The sequence below is a fragment of the Garra rufa genome, chromosome 8 (assembly GCF_049309525.1).
Source record: "Garra rufa chromosome 8, GarRuf1.0, whole genome shotgun sequence".
In the NCBI taxonomy this organism is placed as follows: domain Eukaryota; kingdom Metazoa; phylum Chordata; class Actinopteri; order Cypriniformes; family Cyprinidae; genus Garra; species Garra rufa.
In genome coordinates, this window is record NC_133368.1 from 38677860 (window position 1) to 38701069 (window position 23210).

General features: G+C 38.2%; 1 protein-coding gene across 4 annotated transcripts in view; it reads left to right on the top strand.

Annotated features, from left to right (window-relative positions):
• Nucleotides 1-23210, top strand: part of nalcn (sodium leak channel, non-selective) — a 130305-nt gene that overhangs the window by 53373 nt on the left and 53722 nt on the right. For all 4 annotated transcript variants that reach the window (XM_073845936.1, XM_073845937.1, XM_073845938.1 and 1 more), the window contains 5 exons: nucleotides 166-297; nucleotides 3238-3405; nucleotides 6297-6488; nucleotides 8479-8616; nucleotides 16100-16174. In XM_073845936.1, coding sequence (XP_073702037.1) covers nucleotides 166-297; nucleotides 3238-3405; nucleotides 6297-6488; nucleotides 8479-8616; nucleotides 16100-16174 — 705 coding nt within the window. The remainder of the gene's footprint in view (nucleotides 1-165; nucleotides 298-3237; nucleotides 3406-6296; nucleotides 6489-8478; nucleotides 8617-16099; nucleotides 16175-23210) is intronic.

The window sequence follows — 23210 nt, forward strand, 5'->3', positions numbered from 1 at the left end:
CATATATACAAATTAATTAAAGAAAATTTCTCAGCATGGCAGCTCTAGGAATAGAAGTTGACTGAAATGCATGCACAGTTCAAATATACATGCACAGTTGACAAAAAAAGTTGTCTGCACTGACTTATGCTTATGACAACTCTCTCTGATTTTTTCTTTCTGCAGCAACTGATGCGATCCTCAGTTTTCCACATGTTCATCCTCAGTATGGTGGCTGTTGACGTGATTGTAGCTGCTAGCAATTACCACAAGGACGAGGACCATAAACTCACCAATGATGAGTTCTACCTGGCTGAGGTAAGACCTGTCAAAATTGTTGTGCAATAAGCTTATGCAATGAGCTTGTGCTGAACTATGATGAATATTAATAATTATTAAATATACTTAAATATTAAATATACATAAATACTTATGACTGATTTTGTGGTCCAGGGTCACATATAATTACATAAAACCAAGAAAGACTAAGAAGAAACTTGTGTCATGGTCTGTCTGAATACTCTATACTCTATGATTTGCTGGCAGGTATGCATTTCAACCTTTCAGTGCACAGGTAGTTCCAGGTCAGTTTGTTCACTGTTGTATATTAATGCTCTACTTTCATTGACGCACAGAGAGAGAGAGAGAGAGAGAGAGAGAGAGAGAGATAGCAGATCACACAGAAACATACAGGAGCACAGAAACTTGTTGCCAGTGCTGCCCCGTTGCTTTTTTATGAATAAAACAGCTTAGATACTGGATCGCTACATTATATTCACAAGCAACGAGGGGGTAAAATCACTGTTTTTGAAGTGGCTAGACTCACAGCTTCATTGTTTATAAAGAGAGATCTATAGACGTAGGTAATTCACACACGCAACTGTCATCTCTCTCTCAGTTGATCAATAATTAATTTAAATGTTATAATTCATTCAAATAAATGTGATCCTACCGCACTGCTTCATCTCTGTCTGATTTGATGCAGGCAGAATGCTAGATCTAACGAGCTGTAACTGATGAAAATAACCGTAATTTTTACCCTTCATTAACAGTTTTAACTTGTCAATGATGGTAAAAGACCATAGTATAAGCAGGCCAATGCATGGCTAGCTGCGCATTAAGCAATTAAATGCACTCTGTTTCGCATCGTGTGGTTCTATGCCTACACGTTGTGCAAATCGTTTAATGCACAGCTAGCCATGGATTATCCCTCACATATAACCAATATAAATTTACATATACATATATAACCAATGTAAACATATAACCTATGTATACTAGAGATGCAACGATTGCAGTTTTCTTGGCTGATTCTGATATCTGTTTTTTTCGTGTGACCTGCTGATACCGTTTTTGGACGATTCTGATTTTCTTTCTAGGAACTATAATTGACAGCATATACAATAAAAAAAAAATCAATGCCTTATTTTTCAATGCAAAAAAAAAATTTATATAATAAAAGAAATTATTAAACTTTACAATTCCCCCAATCAAAAGTTAGATGTTCTCTCAGGTCTTACAGATGTTCTTAAACGGTTCTCAAAATAAAGTGCTCTGTCACTGGAAAGAGGTGGAAATAACAATTAACTAGAAAAGGAAAAGGAGTTCCTGTATATAACAAAACAGACGTCATTTCCCGCTATGTTTATAAACGGGCTTTTTTTTTTTTTTTACTTAAAGGAACACTCCACTTTTTTGGAAAAAGGCTCATTCTCCAACTCCCCCTGAGTTAATAAGTTGAGTTTTACCGTTTTGAAATCCATTCAGCCGTTCTCCTGTTCTGGCGATATCACTTTTAGCATAGCTTAGCATATATCATTGAATCCTATGTGACCAACACAGCATCGCATTCAAAAATGACCAACGCGTTTCGGTATTTGTCCTGTTTAAAACTTGACACTTCTGTAATTATATTGTGTACTAAGATTGGCGGAAAATGTAAACTACAATCCCATTCCGGTGTAATAGTCAAAGAAGTTTGCTGCCGTAATATGTAATCACGCAGCACCCGAAGTTTGGTCACAATTTCAAAAAGCCGGTCACATTGGCAGTTACCTAGCTGGGAACTAATTTCAGGCACTGAGTGATACTACTGCGCCTGCTGCATCCATATTACGGCAGCAAACTTCCTTGACTATTACACCGAAATGGGAGTGTAGTTCCTAATCTTATCGGCCTAGAAAATCGCAGCTTTACATTTTCCGCCGATCTTAGTACACAATATAATTACAGAAGAGTCAAGTTTTTAAATAGGACAAATACCGAAACTCGTTGGTCATTTTTGAACGCGATGCTATTGGTCTAATAGGATTCAATGATCTATGCTAAAAGTGATATCACTAGAACAGGAAAACGGCTGAATGGATTTCAAAACGGTAAAACTCAGTGTCAAGATGCTACTTGATAATAAACTTTTCCGGGATGTGTTTTCTGCGCTTTCTTTGTCTTGGAAACGTTTATTAGTTTTAAAAGACTATTTTGCTCTGTTATCTTGAGTAATGAGATGGGCATAAGAAGCTTTATATTGTTATTGCACTCAAATGCATCAGCAGATCAGATTTTCCTGAAAGCTCATATATACATATCCTCATCACTTTCTGTCGCCTTAAAAAGCCTGAGATTAAATCAACTGAGTGACAACGTGGGCGAAAACAGCTTGTGGGCAACACTCCATTTTAGCGAGCGCCGGGTTGGTGTGTGTGTGTGTGTGTGTGTGTGTGTGTGTGTGTGTGTGTGTATATGTGTCCTGTTTGCCACGCAGTGCCTCTGCAATCAGTATGCAGGTGGCACAGTGGGAACAAAGACAGATAGAGGAGTGTGGCCACCCGCCCACTCCAAGCTGAAAGACGGAGATAAGGAGGAAGAGGCACCCCACATATTCACAGGCCGATCCATCTCATCATTAATCCACGCTGCTCTTTATTTGGATCAGACCAAATGGGGGAAAACTGGGGAAATACTATTTTTGTCTTCCGTCGTCTGTTGACATTCCCGTGCCTTAATGCATCTCACTAAGATTGCATTTATTTCCCATTACGTCCTTCCTATATACTGTATTTTTTACAGAGTTATTATGAATGGAAATGGCTTTTCAGCTCTCTTTGTTTGAATGTGGATGTGTTCACATACGTGTTCCCATTGCAAAACCCAAAGGCTCTAGGGATACTTAAAAAGCAATTACTAAGAAATGGGCACGCAAGGAACAGCTCTCCATTATCATACTTCCTGCCTCTCATTGTGGCTTTCTGTCATTTTCAGGTCGCCTTCACTGTGCTGTTTGATTTGGAAGCTCTGCTCAAAATCTGGTGTTTGGGCTTCACTGGATACATCAGTTCATCTCTACACAAGTTTGAGTCTCTGCTTGTAGTGGGCACCACCCTGCACATCTACCCTGATCTCTACCATTCGCAGTTCACCTACTTCCAGGTTAGAAACAGTTATAGATCCAATGATAATCTTCCAATGTGAGACCAATAAAAATCATGCTTCATTTTAGTAACCTTCGATTGAAGGTGATTTGATTTAATTTCTTAATCCGTACTGTTATCTGCCACCATGCTGAATTTAGACAAAATGACAAAAAAACAGTCTCTGTCATCGTTCAAAGCTTCTCTAATAAGTTTTCCAACAATATTGACTCTGATAGTAGCGCTTCTGTGACTAATTATGCACAGAAAAGCTATTTTTACTAAGGCCATGGCACATGCAGCCACGGCATTTGTAAAAGGCTCCCTGCATGAGTGTAGCACCTGCTAGATTCTGAGATGCTAATCATGCACTAATGCAGGGTAATAATGCATACTGGTGGCCATGGCGGAGCTGTTTTCATACATCTCTAGGCAGCTGCAGGGAATGGGAATGGGAATGGATGAAGCCCGCTCACGTTGACAAGCCTCATTAAGGACACAACCTGCGCTCTCCCTCCAGTTTTCTCTCGGCAGGAGGGGCGGAGCTCCAGCCGTGAATATTCATATCCTCCCCTCATGTCTGGGCTCATTATGAAGCTGCCATGAAAAAGACACATGATTCACCATGAGCAATCACCATGTTAAATCTGATTTGTAAATAGAATTCTATATTTTTCTGTCATTAGTGAAATGAGTCATTGTCACAAATAGCAAGGATTCAGACTCATATTCTAAAACTTTTAGAATTTAATTACTTTTTTGAATTATTGAATAGTCTGTAATCATTTTTACCACTTTTTCTACGTTTATATGCTTGAAGATGTTTTTTCAATGTGTACATTTGAGGTCAAAAGTTTACATCCCCCTTTCAGAATCTGCAAAATGTTAATTGTTTGACCAAAATAAGAGGGATCATACAAAATGCATGGTATTTTTTATTTAGTACTGACTTGAATAAAATATTTTACATAAAAAAGATGTTTACATAGTCTTTGGCAAATTCTTTGGCTTTCGAGCATTTTTGTGTATTTGAACCCTTTCCAACAATGACTATGATTTTGAGATCCATGTTTTCACACTGAGGACAACTGAAAGTTATTACAGAAGGTTCAAACGCTCACTGATGCTCCAGAAGGAAAAACGATACATTAAGAGACTGGGGGTGAAAACTTTTGAACAGAATGGAGATGTGTACATTTTGCTTATTTAGCCTGAATATCTTTTTTTTTCCATTTAGTACTGCCCTTCTACGGCTACAGAAGTTTCTACATGTTACATGCTACATGTTTCCCAGAAGACAAAATTAGTTAAATTTACCCTGATCTTCAAATTCAAAAACTTTAAATGCATGTTTTTATTTTCTTTCTGGAGCATCAGTAAGCATTTGAACCTTCTGTAATAGTTGCATATGAGTCTCTCAGTTGTCCAAAAGATGGATCTCAAAATCATACAGTCATTGTTGGAAAATGTTTGTTAAAATACACAAAAATGTTGGAAAACCAAATAATTTGTGGGACCTGAAGGTTTTTTCTGAAGAACAGCAGGCAGTTTAACTGTTTAACAACACAGTATTAAAAATCATGTAAACTTTTGAACAGGGTCATTTTTATAAATTCAACTATTACTTTCTCTTGTGGACTACATGTAAACATCTTTTATGTGAAATATCTTATTCAGGTTAGTACTAATTGAACAAAAGCATGCATTTTGTATGATCCCTTTTATTTTGGTCAAATGATTAACATTTTGCATATTCTGAAAGGGGGATGTTAACCTTTGACCTCAACTGTACATATTGTATAAGTGACAAATAGGTGTAATGTGTGTGTAACAAGTTGAGGTCACAAGTATACACAAACCTTGCAGAATCTGTAGAAATAGATAAAAAGCAGTTTTTAAGACTGTTCCAGCTCTTTACTAGAAAGACAAGTCGTGTATTCGTTGTTTTACTGTAAAGGTCAAACTAAGCCTTTGCTTTCCAGTTTGCCAAATTCAATAGGTCTTACATTTATGTTTCTGGAGAGCCTAATTAGTACTCAATTTCCATTGGTTCTCAAACTGCGCAGTAAGAAATCTCTTGTACATTACACAAGTGTCCCAAATAAAGTTCACCGTCTTTCTAGGAAGAATTTTTATTTAAATTTATGTGTTTGGCAGATGCTTTCAACTAAAGTAACTTTTTAGTGTATTTAAGTTGTACATCATATTTACAGCATGTGTGTTTACTGCGAATCAAACCCATAACTGTGGTCTTGCTAGCACCATGCTTTACTAGCTGAGCTACAAAAACACTGATTACAGTTTAATTGAAACAGAGTTGCAAAAATCAATATTAAAACTGCTGGTCAATACCATTAGATAAGCACTGTGGTTTTAAGTCTCTCAAGTAACAAAACCCAAAAGAAGCACATTTGTCGATGTGTTTGTTGTGCTGAAAGACCTTCTCCTGAGGATTGCTAGATGGTTTTTCTGGGTTTAGAGGAAAGTAGCAACAGCAGGAGGAATCTCAGGTCACATTCAGCTAGAAGCAAATGGATCAATATCCATTCTCTGCTCTTGATCAAAACTCAACCGAGATGCATCATTGCTCAAATTTGTTGTCACCTAGAGTAATTTAATAACTGCTTGAGCAACAATGCAATTTGTTGCCAAGTTACTCTGGGAAGAACCCGATATCAGTGTTTGCTCATTAAAAATCAATAAAACAAACACCAATATGCTCCATAGCTCTTCTTCTTATGATAGTTTTCATAATAATATTGATGTCAAACCCATGTAATAAGATGCTTCTGTTTATGTATTGGCTGGTTGATGCTTTGAAGGTGATTTTTAATTTCAAGATGTGGCTTAAGCAAATTTTAAGTTTGTTTTAATTAAAAAAAATGTAATGTTTATCCGTCTTACCTGCAGGTTTTGCGAGTGGTCCGTCTAATAAAGATCTCTCCGGCATTGGAAGACTTTGTGTATAAGATTTTCGGTCCAGGAAAGAAACTCGGCAGTCTAGTGGTGTTCACTGCCAGCCTGCTCATAGTGATGTCTGCCATCAGTCTGCAGATGTTCTGCTTTGTAGAGGACTTGGATCGTTTCACCACATTTCCACGGGTAAATCTCACTCTTTCTGGAGACACAGCAAGTAGAGACATATGAAATCAGTTTTATTTTTTTCCCAAATTCTGTTTTATTTTTTCCAAATTCTTTTTTTTTTTTTTCGTTTTTTTTCTTTCTAGATTCTGTTTTAATGGTTCAATAAAAAATTCTAGTCTAATTAATTGAAATCATAAAACACAGTTTAACAGCAGTCTTTTTCTCAAATTCAGTTTTATTTTTTACCAAATACTGTGTTTACATTCATTTACTGGATTCTATTTGAATGGTTTCAATAAATTTGAATAATTAAAAAAAATCTAATAAATTAATTTGATAAAAAATTAATTTATAATTGTATTTATTTATTTTCAGAAATACTTTTACATTTTTCTGGTTGATAAATTCTGGTAAATAATTTTTCTAATAAATATTCATTTAAAAAAATAATGTTTTAATAATAATTGTATTAGTAGTAGTACTATCATTACATTAATGATAACATATTTCTGTCACAGTTTCTTCAAGTTAAACCAAACTTTTATTTTGACAGTGTTTCTGTTTGTATATGATATGACGATATTTTTTTCACAAGAAATATTAAACTTCTCATTGAAGTGAAGCTCAGAGCATTTCTAGAGATTGTTTATGTGTTTTTGTGTTCATGTGCTCATATATTCAGGCAGCAGAGGTTTAAACCATGTGCTTACGCCATTCATTCACACAGAGCACGCAGAACATGCAGGATTCATATTTAAAAAGTATTTTTGCGCCTTGATATTCACAGACACTAATCATATCACATTTTGATTTAAGTGTATTTTGATTTATTCATCCAAAATATGGCAAATTCTGTGACACTTCACATTATACAGTGAATTCTATTTTAATGACTGGATTCCATGATTCCATCTGCATTTTTCGTTGTAGATCAAAAGATGAATTGTTAAAATAATTTCGTCTTGGAGGAGCAAATTAAGTTCTTAAAATCTGTGATTTATAATCTAACTTTTTCATATCTTGACCATTTTTATTTGTGATTTAAATAGCTGAGATGTTGAAATACCTACAGTTATCACCTCAGAAAAACACTGGTTAAGAAGAATTCAGAAACCAGTGTGGACCAAAATATCTCTAAACCTATTATAATACTTAATTTGAGAGTAGATGTAAGATGTAAGACTCTCTTCCAAGTTTTTTGATACTATGTGCTCATGAGAGGGGTTCTCATTAGTGGTGTCTTTTTATCCTCCGTTATTAGTGGGACTCCACTGATCCCAATGCGTGCTGGGATTTGGAGGGGCTCACATAAACAGATGCCGCTCATTTCCAAGGCGGGTGGCACGATAACCATTGAAGATAATGATGTTTACCCAGCTCCCTTGTCAATAGACCTGTTGCAAAATTATCTTCATCTGCAGTCACTCAGAGACAGTGTGACTGTGACCAGGCTTGGGACCAGCTGGGTTTAGACCTTCATTTGACTTCCATGGAAAAAGGGCCATGAAAATATGGTCTCATATCTCCATATGATGCAGAGACACTGTTTTTCCTTCTTCCTTGTTTTTTTTTTTTTTTGTTTGTTTGTTTTTTTGCATCTATTTCAGTGAATGTTGTGCTTTGACTTGTCTTATTTTTGTCGCAGCATTGTCAGTCAAAAATCCTTGTATAACCATAACAAAATATTTAGGAAAAGCAACACATGTAAAATTGTTTGTTTTCAAGTTTACATTTTGTTTTGGTGGCTGGAAAGGTCAAATCAGAGTCATGAAAATTCATGAAAGCGTACATCGTTTATGCCTATTCACTATTAAAGTTTAATGTTTGTGCACCCTCATGTTATTCCAACTGCATATGACTTTTAAAATATCCAGATGAGGCACTGGGGCTGACAAGCTTGTTAAAGACTTTTGTTGTTTTCTCATAAAAGAATAAAAAATACAGGCTGATAAAAAATATACAGACTGATAAAAAATGCAGGCTGATCATTTCTCTTTTTTTCCTTCAGGCATTTATGTCCATGTTCCAGATTCTTACTCAGGAAGGATGGGTGGATGTCATGGACCAAACTTTGGTGGCAGTGGGACAGATGTGGGCTCCAGTGGTGGCCATATACTTCATTCTTTACCACCTGTTTGCCACACTGGTAAATATAATTTATTTGTGTTTTTTTTTCTGTAGAACAAAAGGGTGTTGAGGTGATTAACGCAGCATCAGGACAATGGAACCTGAAGTTACAAAGTACTAAATGCTAAATTGTTTCTGGAATTTAACCTACATGGTATCCAAACATGTGTGATGCTATCCAAACATATACAGTGAGAAAAAAAATGGATCCCCTTCTGATTTTGTACGTTTTGACAAAAAAAAAAAAAAAACGATGAAATTATCAGTCTATAATTTTAATGGTAGGTTTATTTTAACAGTGAGAGACAGAATAACAACAAAAAACGCATTTCAAAAAAGTTATAAATTGATTTGCATTTTAATGAGTGAAATAAGTATTTGATCCTCTATCAATTAGCAAGATTTCTGGCTCCCAGGTTTTTTTTTACAGGTAACAAACTGAGATCAGGAGCACTCCCTTTAAGAGAGTGCTCCTAATCTCAGTTTGTTATCTGTATAATAGACTCCTGTCCACAGAAGCAATTAATCAATCAGATTCCAAACGCTCCACCATGGCCAAGACCGAAGAGCTTTCCAAGGATGTCAGGGACAAGATTGTAGACCTACACAAGGCTGAAATGGGCTACAAGACCAAAATCAAGCTCTTTGGCATCAACTCGCCGTGTTTGGAGGAGGAGGAATGCTGCCTATGACCCCAAGAACACCTTCCCCACCGTCAAACATGGTGGTGGAAACTTTATGTTTTGGGGGTGTTTTTCTGCTAAGAGGACAGGACAACTGCACTGCATCAAAGGGGCAATGGACGGGGCCATGTACCGTCAGGGCCAGAGCATTGAAGCCACCTAGGGCAACAAAGGAGTGGCTCAAGAAGAAGCACATTAAGGTCCTGGAGTGGCCTAGCCAGTCTCTAGACCTTAATCCCATAGAAAGTCTTTGGAGGGAGCTAAAGGTTTGAGTTGCCAAACATCAGCCTTGAAACCTTAATGACTAGCATAGGATCTGCAAAGAGGAGTGGGACAAAATCCCTCCTGAAATGTGTGCGAACCAAGAAACGTTTGACCTCTGTGCTTGCCAACAGGGGTTTTGCCACCAAGTACTAAGTTATGTTTTGCACTTATTAAAATGCAAATCAATTTATAACTTTTTTTAAATATGCTTTTCTTAATTTTTTGTTGTTGTTATTCTCTCTCACTGTTCAAATAAACCCACCATTAAAATTATAGACTGATCATTTCTTTGTCAGTGGACAAGCGTACAGTAATTTTTGGAATGAAACTTTCCTGATAATTTACTCACCCCCATGTCATTCAAGATGTCTTTCTTTTTTCTTCAGTTGAAAAGACATGAAGGTTTTTGAGGAAAACATTCCAGGATTTTTCTCCATAAAGTGGACTTCATTGGGAGTCAACAGGTTAAAGGTCCAAATTGGAGTTTCAGTGCAGCTTCAAAGGGCTTTACAAGATTCCAGCCGAGGAATAAGAGTCTTATCTAGCGAAATGATGTAATTTTCTAAAAAAAAAAAAAAAAATTTAATTAATATCCCTTTTTTTAAACACAATTGCTTATCTTGCATTAGCTCTGCGATGCACGTCCACAACTTCACGCATCACATAGTTGGAAAGGTCACGCCTGGTAAGTTCTTCATCTGAGTACTTCGGTTCAAAAAGGCAGGGTAGGGTGAAAAACTCTCCTTTTTTTTACCTTTTTAGTAAAGGGTGTTTCACTTTCTTTGCACGTTTCCTTTGTAAAGACCTTTGACCTTTGACCCGTGACCTTTGCAACGTGATTACGTGTTGCATGAAGTTAAAGCATTTTGAAACGGCAATTTGGACCTTAAACCTGTTGGCTCCCATTGTGGTCCACTATGTCAAGAAAAATCCTGGAATGTTTTCCTCAAAAACCTTAATTTATTTTCGACTGAAGAAAGAAAGACATCTTGGATGACATAGGGGTGAGTAAATTGTCAGGATTTTTTTATTCTGGAGGTGAACTAATCCTCGTTCAATCCTAATCCAGTGGGTTTTCCATGTACTGAAAATCATCTCAAGGTTACGTATGTAACCTCAGTTCCCTGAGAATAGGGAACGAGACACTGCGTCCTCTAGAGGGCGCTTTGGGGAACGCTGCAGCGTGACTCGTGTCTGAAGAATACATAGAAAAACTACATGAAATGGCCGGCGACAGCGTATGACGTCATCGGGGCGCGCACGTCGCTGCCGCTGCGTCACTACCGGGCGACCGTAACATAAAAGAGGCGCCCGTGCAACGCAATACATCTTCAATGTCTGAAGCTATCGTCCGAAGCATGGCGAAAAAGTCTAGAGGACGCAGTGTCTCGTTCCCTATTCTCAGGGAACTGAGGTTACATACGTAACCTTGAGACGTTCCCTTTCGAAGGGAACTCTCACTGCGTCCTCTAGATGGCGATTTGGGGAACGGATATACCCACGCTACCATGCTGAGGGGAGTGCATGCTATTCCAGCGAGCACTAAGCAACAATTCTGAGAGGAATTGCCCCTACTAGGACGTGGTGACGGCTGTCAAAACGTTATCCCCCACGGCCAGAGGCCTGAACTGTTACCCACTTACCTGGACTGGGTTAGAACCCAGGGCACAGCTCTAGGCTTGGAATTAGAGTAATTCCTTCTGAGGGAAACGGCTAAGTTTCGATGTAAACTTAGACTTGTCAGAACGAGGAACTACCGCAACATCGGGCCTAGTTCCCTCAGAAACTGGCTCCCATATGAGGGCAGTAAACCTGTCCTGGGTCCGTTCAAAGGGCCACTAGTAGTGGCACGCCCTGATAGTGGATGGTCGGCAGACATCAGCAGTGATATCTAAAGAGTTGAACCCAAGGAACCGGGGTTGTAAGCCAACTCCAATAAATGGGAACGAGGCAAGATGCGTAACCCATACCATAAAGGGTTTTTAAGGAGGAACCCAAAACTTGGTGGGATCCTACCAAGACGTGGATTTATTAGAAGTGCCCCAGGTGTATGTGCACTTACCACTCTTGTGGATTTTAAGAAAGACGCCCAGGCATAGCGTGGGACGCTTACCGAAATGATTGGGTTTAAGGAGAGTGTTTTCCCAGGGGGTTTCACTATCAGCTCCATGCCGTCTGAAGAGACGGAAAAAAAGGGAATAACCCTCACGGTGAGGGGATTGCCATGCTACACCCTACTCTGGACAGAGGCTCGCAAGCTATCTGTCAACAGAGATAAAACATGGAGCTGAGACCATCCTGTAGTAGTGAACGATAGTAGAGGACAAATTCCTAACCCTGATCCACAGGGAAGATCGTTCTCCAGAAGGGGCACTGCTCTCAGGGAACCCTTAATAAAAAGGGGGAGCGTGCACAGCCCGGTCCACATGACCTTATAAAGGTCTGGCAATCTCACGAAGGTGGGTTGGCGCTCAAGGGGACCCTTCCAAAGAAGGGGAGCTGCGTAGCCCAACAGGAGCGAATGCTCTCACTCTTCGTAGAGGGGAGCATTCATCCAGAATCCAAGGCTGGAGAGTAAAACCTGAAGTATGAAGGCCAAACTCCTTACCCTGACGCACAGGGAAGAAACTCGGCCACCAAGGAGTGGTGCTTCTGATTCAGTGAACCCTTAGGAAAAGGGGGGCACGCCAACATCCTTGTAGAAGGTAGTCACTCTCAGAGTCTACCCAGGGTAGATTCCCTCCCCAGGAAGGGAGGAAAACTTTCCACCCTGAGATGGTGCTCTGAAGGGAACCCTAAACTTAGGGGAGCTATAAGGTCAGTTCCAAAAACCCTGCGCACAGGGAGGAACGTGAGTTCTTAAGCTCTAAGTGACCCTTTCCTCAGAAAGGGGAGCACTGTTTGGTTTGCCTTAAAGAATTCTGGGTAGCTCCGGAATTAAATATAAGGACAGCTTCCTAACCCTGAGGTCAGGGGGAAAAACCATCCTATGGTTTAACACTTCGTAAAACCTTTCCTCGGAAAGGGAAGTGAAATGAGGCCTGAGGAGCGAGAATCGACCCTAAGGTGCCAGCTTTCTGAGGTGTTTTAACACTGAAAGATGCTCAAGCCCTTCCACAGAGAGGGAGGCATCTGTCAACCTGGGTGTAGATTCTACATCAAGCATTACCCCGGCCCTCAGGCTAGAATGTGAACTTATGTGAACTTACGTTCACATAAGTAGACTGGAATCATAACCCAAAATTGGAAAGTGGTCACCAGGTAGTGCTCAATTTAAACCTTTTTCCGCAGAAAAGGGAGCATCCTTTAGTTGCTCGAGTCTGCAGCGAGCACTTCCTCCGCCCTCAGGCGTATTGTAAAAAAGGGGGGTGGCCTGCCAGCACTCCTATTCAAGTGAACTCCTATCTCAACAGGTTAGAGAAGCTCTGTCTCCATGGAAACCAGATGCTAAAAGAGGAAGTTTCCTCTGGGTTACCTAAACAGGGTCCAACGGAATCCTGTAGTTCACTTAGGAGAGGACACGAAGGGGATTCTCGTACACAGGCTATCTGCAACAGAGTTAAACATGCTAGGGCAATCCTAAAATGTATTTTTAAGACGCTTACCTAGGTGAAGGGAAAAACTCCCACGTTTAACCACTGAAAGGGGGGAAACCTGTTCTGTAGGCTGTCCCTTCTGGATCGAAGTGTTGGAAGACAAGCACCACCATACGACCGGAGAGAGGGGTGCTTCGTTGAATTATAAATATTCCTTCCTAAGGAATAAACACAACACACAAAAACAGATCCAGAATAACATCTTGTAAGTCATGAGGACAAACTCCTAACCCTGAAGGCCAGGGAGGAACGCCCGTCCTGGCGAGGGGGCGCTCATTGGGGACCCTTTCCTCGGAAAGGGGAGAGCCCAGCTCGTGCGTGAGGCCTGAAGAGTGAGAATCAGCCTGGACAAGAAGGATAGGATCTAAACCCAGATGAACCGGGAGGAAACCTGGCTCTGTTAGCGAGAAACGGTACTCTGAATAAACCCTTCCCGCGGAAAGGGGAGTACTACCTCGGTCGAACCGACCCTGCCTTCGTTTTTTTTTTTTTAAGCTAACAGGGGGATCGACAGACCCCCGTCCGCGTGGATTTATGTTCCTGCCTTAACGGGACATAAATTCCCCGGAGCAGACAAGCAAGGAGCCACTGACGACAAATGCGTTTGTTAATGCCGCGAGAGGCAGACACAATCATGCAAAATGAGGAACAGAGAAACTCACCTCCCTCCTTTGCGAATGCGTTTTCGCCATAAGCCCATTAGTTCCCTCGGGAGCTGAACGTGCTGAAATTTACCACACTCACATAGCTGAGAGTCGTGCAAGTCGGTATAAGAGCGTGCCTCTCGTAAAACCAAGCAATGAATGCACCGATTGCATTCTACTCTCTCAAGAGCTAAAATTGCTTGCCTTATCCCCTCATAGTTTGGGTAGTGTGAAAGTGTGGGTATCAAATTACTACACACGTCACACGCAGGTCTCCGATGAGAGAATAGATGCACTCCTAGACAAAGAGATAGCTGAAGACAGCGAAGATGTATTGCGTTGCACGGGCGCCTCTTTTATGTTATGGTCGCCTGGTAGTGACGCAGCGGCAGCGACGTGCGCGCCGCGGTGACGTCATACGCTGTCGCCGGCCATTTCATGTAGTTTTTCTATGTATTCTTCAGACACGAGTAACGCTGCAGCGTTCCCCAAAGCGCCCTCTAGAGGACGCAGTGAGAGTTCCCTTCGAAAGGGAACTGGGTTTCAAAAAGTAATTCTGGAAACTAAACTTACAAAAAAATACAGGTGATGTTTCAACACAGTTGTTGCTCTGGCACCTTTTGGTGATCCACCTCATCACTTATGATGTTAATTTTCATTATGGTATCCCATTAAGGACCCCAGTTCAGTGTGTTGGACATGATCCATGTGTTCCCAATTTCAGGGAGACAGCAGCAAAGCAAATGCATCTAAAATGAAGACAGCTTGCATTTATGCTGCTGAGAGCTAACCAGACTGTTAAAAAATGAATCATCCTTCATCCTCCCTTCCTTCTCTTGATCTTCTGGCTTACCTAGCCATCAAGAGAACATATTCAGAGATCCTGTAGCAGGTTGACTGTTAGTGAGAGCAGCATTCCAACCTCTAATGGGCAGTTTTGTGTGGTTTGAAGAGATGCAGCACTCAGGATGATGTCTAAGGCACTCAGGTACTTAGTGAATGTGAATAAAGTGGATCAGTCTGTGTGTAGGACTTTCTATAGTACAGCAGTTGAGTACTGCCTGCTATGTTTTCCTCAGGCAGTAATTATAAAGACTTCAAGGAGGATTTCCTGGTTTGCTTTGTGACTGCTTGTAGCCTGAAAAACTCAGGTTGTGTATAGAGCGGACATGGATAAATTCCTGTGCTGCCTCCTAGCCAAGAACAGAAAGAAAAGAAACAACAATTGCTTGCCTAGGAAATATAGCAGGAAATTGCCTCTGGAAACATCCTAACACATATGTATTTTCCAGTCGTCACACCTGACATCAAACACTCCCTTCATCCATTTTTATCTTTTAAAAAAAACACATCTTTGGGGCATTTCACAGCTACATCACAGCCCCTGTCAGTCCTCATTACAGATATTACAAGTAAACATTTAGCCATTGGTGTCTTGTTGTTGTTTTACCAACCATTTACATAAAAAAAGCTTCAAAATGCAATGCACATGTAAGCATACTACAAAGATAATGAAATATTTGCACATGAAGTCTTTAGCAATAGATTTATATTAACCATTGCCTGGAAATGCCCTCTGTTGAGAACAAAATGTACTCTCTCTGGATGTAATTGCACTATGGTCAATGATTTTTTTTTTCTTTTGTTTGACTTTTGGCAAGTTTGAGTGAGTGAGGAGCAGCCGTTTAAATTTGACATTTGAATGAGACGCACACTAATGACAGAACAGACCGAGCATGTAATCAAGACACGGCTGAATCATTTATTCATTTCCTGTCACAAAAAAAAAAAAAAAAAATGATGAAGAGAGAAGACACAATGCCTAATGCATTAGAGGACAGCTTTGGACACCTCACATATACGGAGACGTATGTCAGTAATATAAAAGCACTGATGACATCTAAGATACAGTCAGCTGTGATTGATTTATTGATTTTTTGTTGTTGTTGTTGTTGTTGTTTCCCGAAGCATGAATTTACCTCTTGTTGTGTTTGCTGTGTTTATGGTAAAGCATTTTTGTTTTCCTTTGGCTCCACAGCATATTCTTTTATCAAATGTTATTTCTATTGTTGGATCATAAATAACTCTTGGACAGACCTCATGTTTGCATGACAGATTATCTGTCAACATCACCCCATGAGCACTATACACCTACTGACAATGTATGGTGGAGAATATTAAGGCCACATCACAGTGTTTATGTCTTATAACTGCTGGAACATTCATTTAGGATGTGTGACTAATGAAAGAATTGTCTGAATATCTTCAAATAGCAAATTTCAAAGAAAACTGAATTCATTATGCTTGTCTTTTAGATTCTTCTGAGTCTTTTTGTGGCTGTCATTTTGGACAATCTTGAGTTGGATGAAGACTTGAAAAAGTTAAAACAGGTAAGACATTGTTCTATTCATTTTACACTATTGTTCAAAAGCTTGGGGTTGGTTTTTAAAGATGTGTCTTATGCTCACCAAGGGTTCATTTAATTCATCAAAAAATACACTGTAAAAAAGTTCTGTAAAATTTACGGTAAAAAAACGGCTGTGGTTGCCAGAATTTTTGTGTGAAAAATATGGTAGCAACATTTTAAGTTTTACAGTTTTAACTTAAATTTACATTTAAATACCTTAATTTTATTAACTGATATAATGTTAATGTACCATCCTATTGAAGTACTTAAAATGGTTTTGTACCATTGTAATACACTGATAACCACCAAAAGCAGGTGGTGATGAGAAAGTCACATGATGAACCAAAGCCCATCACAAGCAGCTTTTAAATATTAACGTTTATAGAAGGTGCACAGTGTCATTCACACAAACACTGAACACTAGCATCGTAACACACATAGGGCTTAAATAATGCAATAACCAGTAAATTAACCACATTAGATGTAACATACATACATGCCCAATACAGTTTTTCATTGTATATAGTAGGGGAACAGGTTTTTACTGTAGCATTTTTACTTCGTGTATTTTTATTACAGTTATATAAAATAATTGTTTTCTATTTTAATGTATTTAAAAATGCATTTTTTTCTTTTGATGGCAAGAATGTCAGTGCCACATGATCCTTCAGAAATCATTCTAATATGCTGATTTGGTGCAATAACATTTCTTATTATTATTGATGTTTGAAACAGCATTTATTTAAAATACAATTTGTTTTGTAACAATGTCACTTTTGGTTAATTTAAGGCATGTTCAATGTAATATATATGTTAAATAATAGTTTTAATGAAGTGCCCCAATTATGCTATTTTTAAGGTTCCTAATATTGTTTTGGGATTCTCCTACAATAGGTTTACATGCATGCAAGTTTAAACAACGCTTTTCTCAAAATATGCATTTATATCACCTCATTTTTCAGCAATTCTCAAATGATTTGTTCGAAGCAGTTCAAATATTTAGTTTCTCTAAACCCCGCCTTTCTATAAGCCTACTCTGCTCTGATTGGTCAGATGGTCCAGTCTGTTGTAATTGGGTTAGTGCGTACAGCGCGTGTCAGAAATGATTCGCCCATTGTCATAATTCCGTATTTTGATTGCTTGATAGAAAATATAAACATCCATTATTTATCATACTTATAGATTCAGTGGAGCCAGCTGGTCCAAATGGGAACTGGGAACTGAGCCATCTTTAAAAAGCAAGCTTTTTGTGAATCCAGCGTTGACCTCCCCGAGATTAGAGAAGAAGTTGTCAGTAAAATGATGTGTTTGTGGGCGGGGTCATTATGCAAATGTCTTACACTGTGACGCATAACCATCACAAAAGTGTTATTCGAATTACTAACTACTTGTTCAGGCTGTTCAGTGTCAGTTCTTTATTTTGGGAGACAATAACTTTATTTATCGTGCACTTTCGGCTTTCCAACTTCACGGATCATTTGCATTCACATACAGCTACATTACACACTGCATGAAAAGCAATATTCGAAATGGCATAATATGGACACTTATTTAAAAAATACCACTGAGCCTTTTAAATGGTTGTGTATTATATTTTGTAGTAGTTGGCTGTTGGTAACATTTTGGACATTTAAAGCTATCATAGTTTCCTGGGAGAATGCCTCTGGAACAGGACAATTAGCAAAGCTAAATTAAAACAACTTGTTAAATCCCTGCATTCACTGTCAGACCTACCCTAACTAACAAGATCTAGTTTAAAACTAAATTAGGTTATAATACTTTAACAATGTGCTCTTTGAACCATGGAATCACAATACATCCAAAAACATTCCTCATAATGCACAATTACAGCCTTAAAAAAGTTTCATGTTCCTTCCCTGCATTTGAGGGAAATCAGCAAAGAGGGTGAGCCGTGTTAATTAGTACAGTTCTCCATCTTGTTCTCTGTCTATTTTTACCTTTTTATGGGGCCGTGATGCACAGGTAAAGATGACTCATAGGATAATTAGCGTGAGAAAGCGTGACCCGTTTGGCAAGTGCACTTGGAAAAAACAAGGCACCTTCTTCATAGGATGCAAATGAACTTCTGCTGTGGCCAAATATCATAGGAAATGGCTTTTGAAAGCAATTAGAGGTCGGATGTCTCTGTGGATAACAGCATGTCACCTCTCTCCTCGAGCACATCAGCAACATATTCCAGCAATTGTTGAGAGAGAGAGGAAAGCCAAAAGAAACCAGCAGCTCATCACAATTTGCATGATTACTTTTGCAATTTGTCATAACAATCTTCGGTGTTACGGGATATGCTAGGACAAATTGTAAAAGTAATAGTGTAAATTGAAAGGTAAGGCCCCTGGTTTCCTGTGATTTCTCTTTTTTCTCTGTGCTTTTCTCACTCTGAGTAAATGACATGAGCTGTGTGGTCCTTCAATCCACCAGGCTGTCAAGCTCCAGGCATCTTCACATGCCCAGATCAGTTATCCCTCAGACACAGCTGACTGATCCACGGTTCCACCTGTAAAATTGCCTATTTTATAGGTGCTTCAAGCACAGATGGGGGCAATCCAAAAATAGAGCACTAGATTGTGATTGCTCTCCAAGAATACAGGTGGCTTTTATAAAGCACAATTCAACGGCTGACCCTAATTGAAGCAAAACCAGTTCTAGCTGATGTGGAACAAATAACAACCGGACGTGTTTTCGTCCTTTCCCTTACAGTGGCTTTATGACAGTGGCTTTTTTTCTTTCCATAGGCTTTTGCGTTGCTGCGTCACCTTGTAATAAATCCATCAGTAACTGTCTCCTAAAATGTTTGGCCACCTGCTAGATTGAAGGATTTCTCAAAATGAAGCATTAATCAAGACACTATATTTAACCTTCAGACTCTTAGAGCCGTAGAACTGACAGGCATTTTTTTTGTTGTTTGTTTGTTGGGTGGAAATTGTTTGTCTGTTTGATTAGGCTTAGCTTTGAGTCATTTTTAGCACGTCCTTTGCATGCTGAAAATAGACAAATTCATTCACCACTCATTTTCATTACCACAACCAATAAACAATTAATTCAAACAATCAGCCTAAGGTTATGATGTGTTATCATGCATTATTCTCTTCAAAGCCTTATCGCTTTTAATAGCTCAAGCCCAAATTTACACAAGCAATTATTTATCTTTTTATGACATGCTGGATGTGTCTGAATCAATTCAACAGGATTGAAATGGTAAACTAAAAGAAGAACAGTGACTGTTGCATGACATTTTCAGAAGCCTTTTTTTTCTTTAATGCAGTATATGGCATGTATGTATATGAAACAAGTATTTTCCATTTTTATGTATGTATAATTCTATATATTTAAATACTCATTTTGCTAGCACTTTAATAACCCTTAATAATGAATTATACATAAAGGCTTTAAGTAAAGGCTATAATGCATTATAATCAGGGCCTAAAATTAACACTCGCCAAGCGCCAAATACGAGTAAAAAACGATGTTGGTGAGTATATGTGACAGAGTCAGTTGCCGGGTAAAACTTTTACGAAAATGTAACATTGCAATGTAGTGAAAACAACAGCCAGTTTTTCAAGGGATTCACTGTTTCTGACTTAAGCGAATAAAATTATCTTTTCCGAAAATACGATTATCGTAATTAGCTGTTCTCTCATTGCATCAAGAGCGAATCAGATAATGGAATACAAATGGGCTTATAATGTCAGAGCAGTGTAATGGCCAGCTTGTTCGTAAGGTTCTAATAACTTTCACCTGAGAAGATATTGCTGCTTCATTTCGGAAGATTAACTTTTCCCTTCTTTATTCTTCATAACACGAGAATGTGGCGACACCTTAACAGTGCAGTGAAGTATAGTTTTGAAGGTTGCGCATTCGGACAGACAGTGCATCGGTAGCGCTTCTATGTACAAAGACACACACAATTATGTCAAAATGCTCGGTTTTGGCGAGTTACCTCGTAAATGTGGTCTTAAATCAGTTATAAAGTCTTAAATGACCGTAAAGAGTTGGGAGAAAATCAGATGTGTGTCAGATCCGCATTATGTGCATCAGGTTTTAAAGAGACCGCGCTGCTTTTAAAGTAAAACTTGTTGAAGTCTGTCATTAATGTAAATCAAAGAACAAAAAAAGAGAAGTCATCACTGGACTGCTCTAATCACTTATTAACTTGTGCAGCTTGAATAAAGATTAATCTCTATAGTTTATGCATATCCAATTTATAGTTTAGACATAAAAGCTAGAAATAAGAAATAATAGCTTTCAAATATACTGTAATGTTGAATGGCTTTAATAATAGGTAAAATTGAGGAAAATGCATTTAATAGAGACACCAGTAGCTGGACAAATCAAAAACATTGTAAGTATGTTTAGGCATTGTAGAAGTAATAACTGCCTGTTTTTGCAAAAAGTCCGGGGAAAAAAAAAAAAGGCCAGTAAATTTTATCATGCCACCGGTCATTGACAGTGGCAAAAAGTTAGTTTTAGGCCCTGATTATAATCATTCATAATGTGCGTTGTAGTATATTATATCTTACTGTAAATAATTATAATCAAATTTAAAATGCATAGTGTAACAATGAATTGATAACTGTTATAATGTATTAACTGTGTATGTCTCATGAGATTGTACAATGCATTTGTAAGGTGCATTACAAGGCAGAACTTATACATTAAAACTGCTTTTATAATGCATTACATAAAGGCTTTGAGTAAAGTGTTACCCTTATTTTTTATATACAATATATGCATATACACTGCCATTCAAACGTTTTGGGTCAGTAAGAATTAATTTAAAAATTTAACTTTTTGTTAAGTACAGTAAGCATGCATTAATTTGATCACCAAAATCAGCATATTAGAATAATTTATGAAGGTCCTTTCAGGATAAATAGAATCTATGAAAATTAAATACTTTCAAATGTACACTTTGTGTGTGTGTGGTCCTGGAATTCCCTACATTATGGGGACAAAAAGCCCCAATAGGTATAGCAATAATAATAATTTTGACATTTTTTTGGTCCCCATGAGAAACAAGCTTCTAAATCATACAGAGATATTTTTTGAAAATCTAAAAATGCAGAAAGTTTTTTTGTGAGGGGTAGGTTTAGGATTAGGATTAGAATAAGGGGGTCGAAAATACAGTTTGTACAGTATAAAAAACCGATATGCCTATGCAATGACACCATAAAATGTGGAAAATGTGTGTGTGCATCTGTGTGTTTGCGTGTGCATACTGTATCAAAGAAAAATGTATGTAAACCAAAGTAGACATGAGGTTGTGGACTTTGAGTCGAAATATTTGACTCAGCTACTTTTTGGTCAGCATGTTTTTTTTTTTCTTTCATCTTGTTCCATCAAGATATTTCATCTTGTTTCATGCTATAAATGTCAGACATGACACATCTCTAGGGACAGTAACAGTATCTCGCTTTGATTGATGGTAAAGCTGTGGACAGTTCTAGAGAATTCTAATCTAGAGACTGTATCAGCAGGGCAGTTTAAAGGGTGTTATTTTTTTGAATGGTTTATTTAGATTCCACAAATAGACCTGGTGGTTCCATTTCACTCTCACCGCAGGATAGGGTAAGTGTTGAAATGAGTCTGGCCCTGATCTATCCTCCCACACTGTGATATTTTTTGCCAGGTACAGAAAGTAACAGAAAAAAATAATTGTCTCATAGTTTACCTTTCTACTTTTCCATTTTATATTAGTTTATGATTGTGTTTGGCTGAATTACAAACTTGGCACTTCATGAGCCAAGAGGAAAGACTGTTACACTGTGTCCTAACTAGAAATGACAAGTTTCCTGTGAAGAAATTTGCTGTACAATCACATAGTAACAGCCAGACAGACCATATTTGATGTTTAATATGCAACATGTGTATATTTGTAGGTTATTCTCATCACAGAATACCACATAAATGGAACGTTCGTACTGATTGTAACACCAATTTCATTAAAAAAGCTTTAAATAGAGAATCATTATTGTGTGATTGTCCAATTGTACCTTAAAGCACTTTCCCAGTTCCCATACAATGAAAAATGGTGGCATATTTATTTTGCATATGTAAACTAAGCAGCCTGTTGCTGTATCCCTCTTTCATCCCCAAAATAGAACTGTTTTCACAGGAAAACAGTTGACATGTCCAGTCAGAAAGATCTGGAGGCACTCCATGATGTTATTTGTTATTTGTTACTGTTGTTCCTTAAGGCTGTCTGAGAGTGATTCAGAACTCAGGATATGCTTGTAGTGTGGATTGTTGGATTTATTTATTCAGAGCTTTGAATGGGTCATATCTGTATTCATTGATATTGACTATGATAACTGATCTTTTTGGCATACAGTAGCTGGCAGCTAAGAATGCAAATGTTCAAACCTAAAGTTTGAGCGTCTATTATTCGACAACTGGCTTTGTGGAGTTAGAGGATTGAAATGATGATTCATAACTTGTTGGAACATCACATAGATTCATTTTGGTAGCACTCCAGATGAGGATAGTCAGTATGGCTGCTTCAAAAGACAAGACTGGCCAGTAAAAGCATGTATTTAAGGTGAATATGTAATGTAAAAAATGCATATGAGTGGAACATTAGGTTATATATTTTATAAAGTATATGACTAATTTAACTCAGTTCCTGAAAGTTGTGTTCTGTTCTTTATTTTATTTTATTTTATTTTATTTTATTTTTTTGGCAGGGAAGCTCAGAATTTGGCTCAAATTGACCTCCTTTTACCTCGCGAAAGTCTCCGAACAGAAAACAAAGCCATTTTTCTCCAATTTCTTCTCACATGTGCATTAAGCCTTACGCATACAAGATTATTTTTAGATTTGCTCAGAATAATTTCAACAAGATTTGCCCTCGGAGCTATCACAGGTGTTGAAAAAGAACAGTCCAACAGAGATGGTATTTACCACACAACGACGTAATCAATCCGATTTTCCCATGGTAACATTCGTCATCATTTGCCGATTGCAATACACGGGATTCATGAAAATGGCGTGCATCTGTCAAT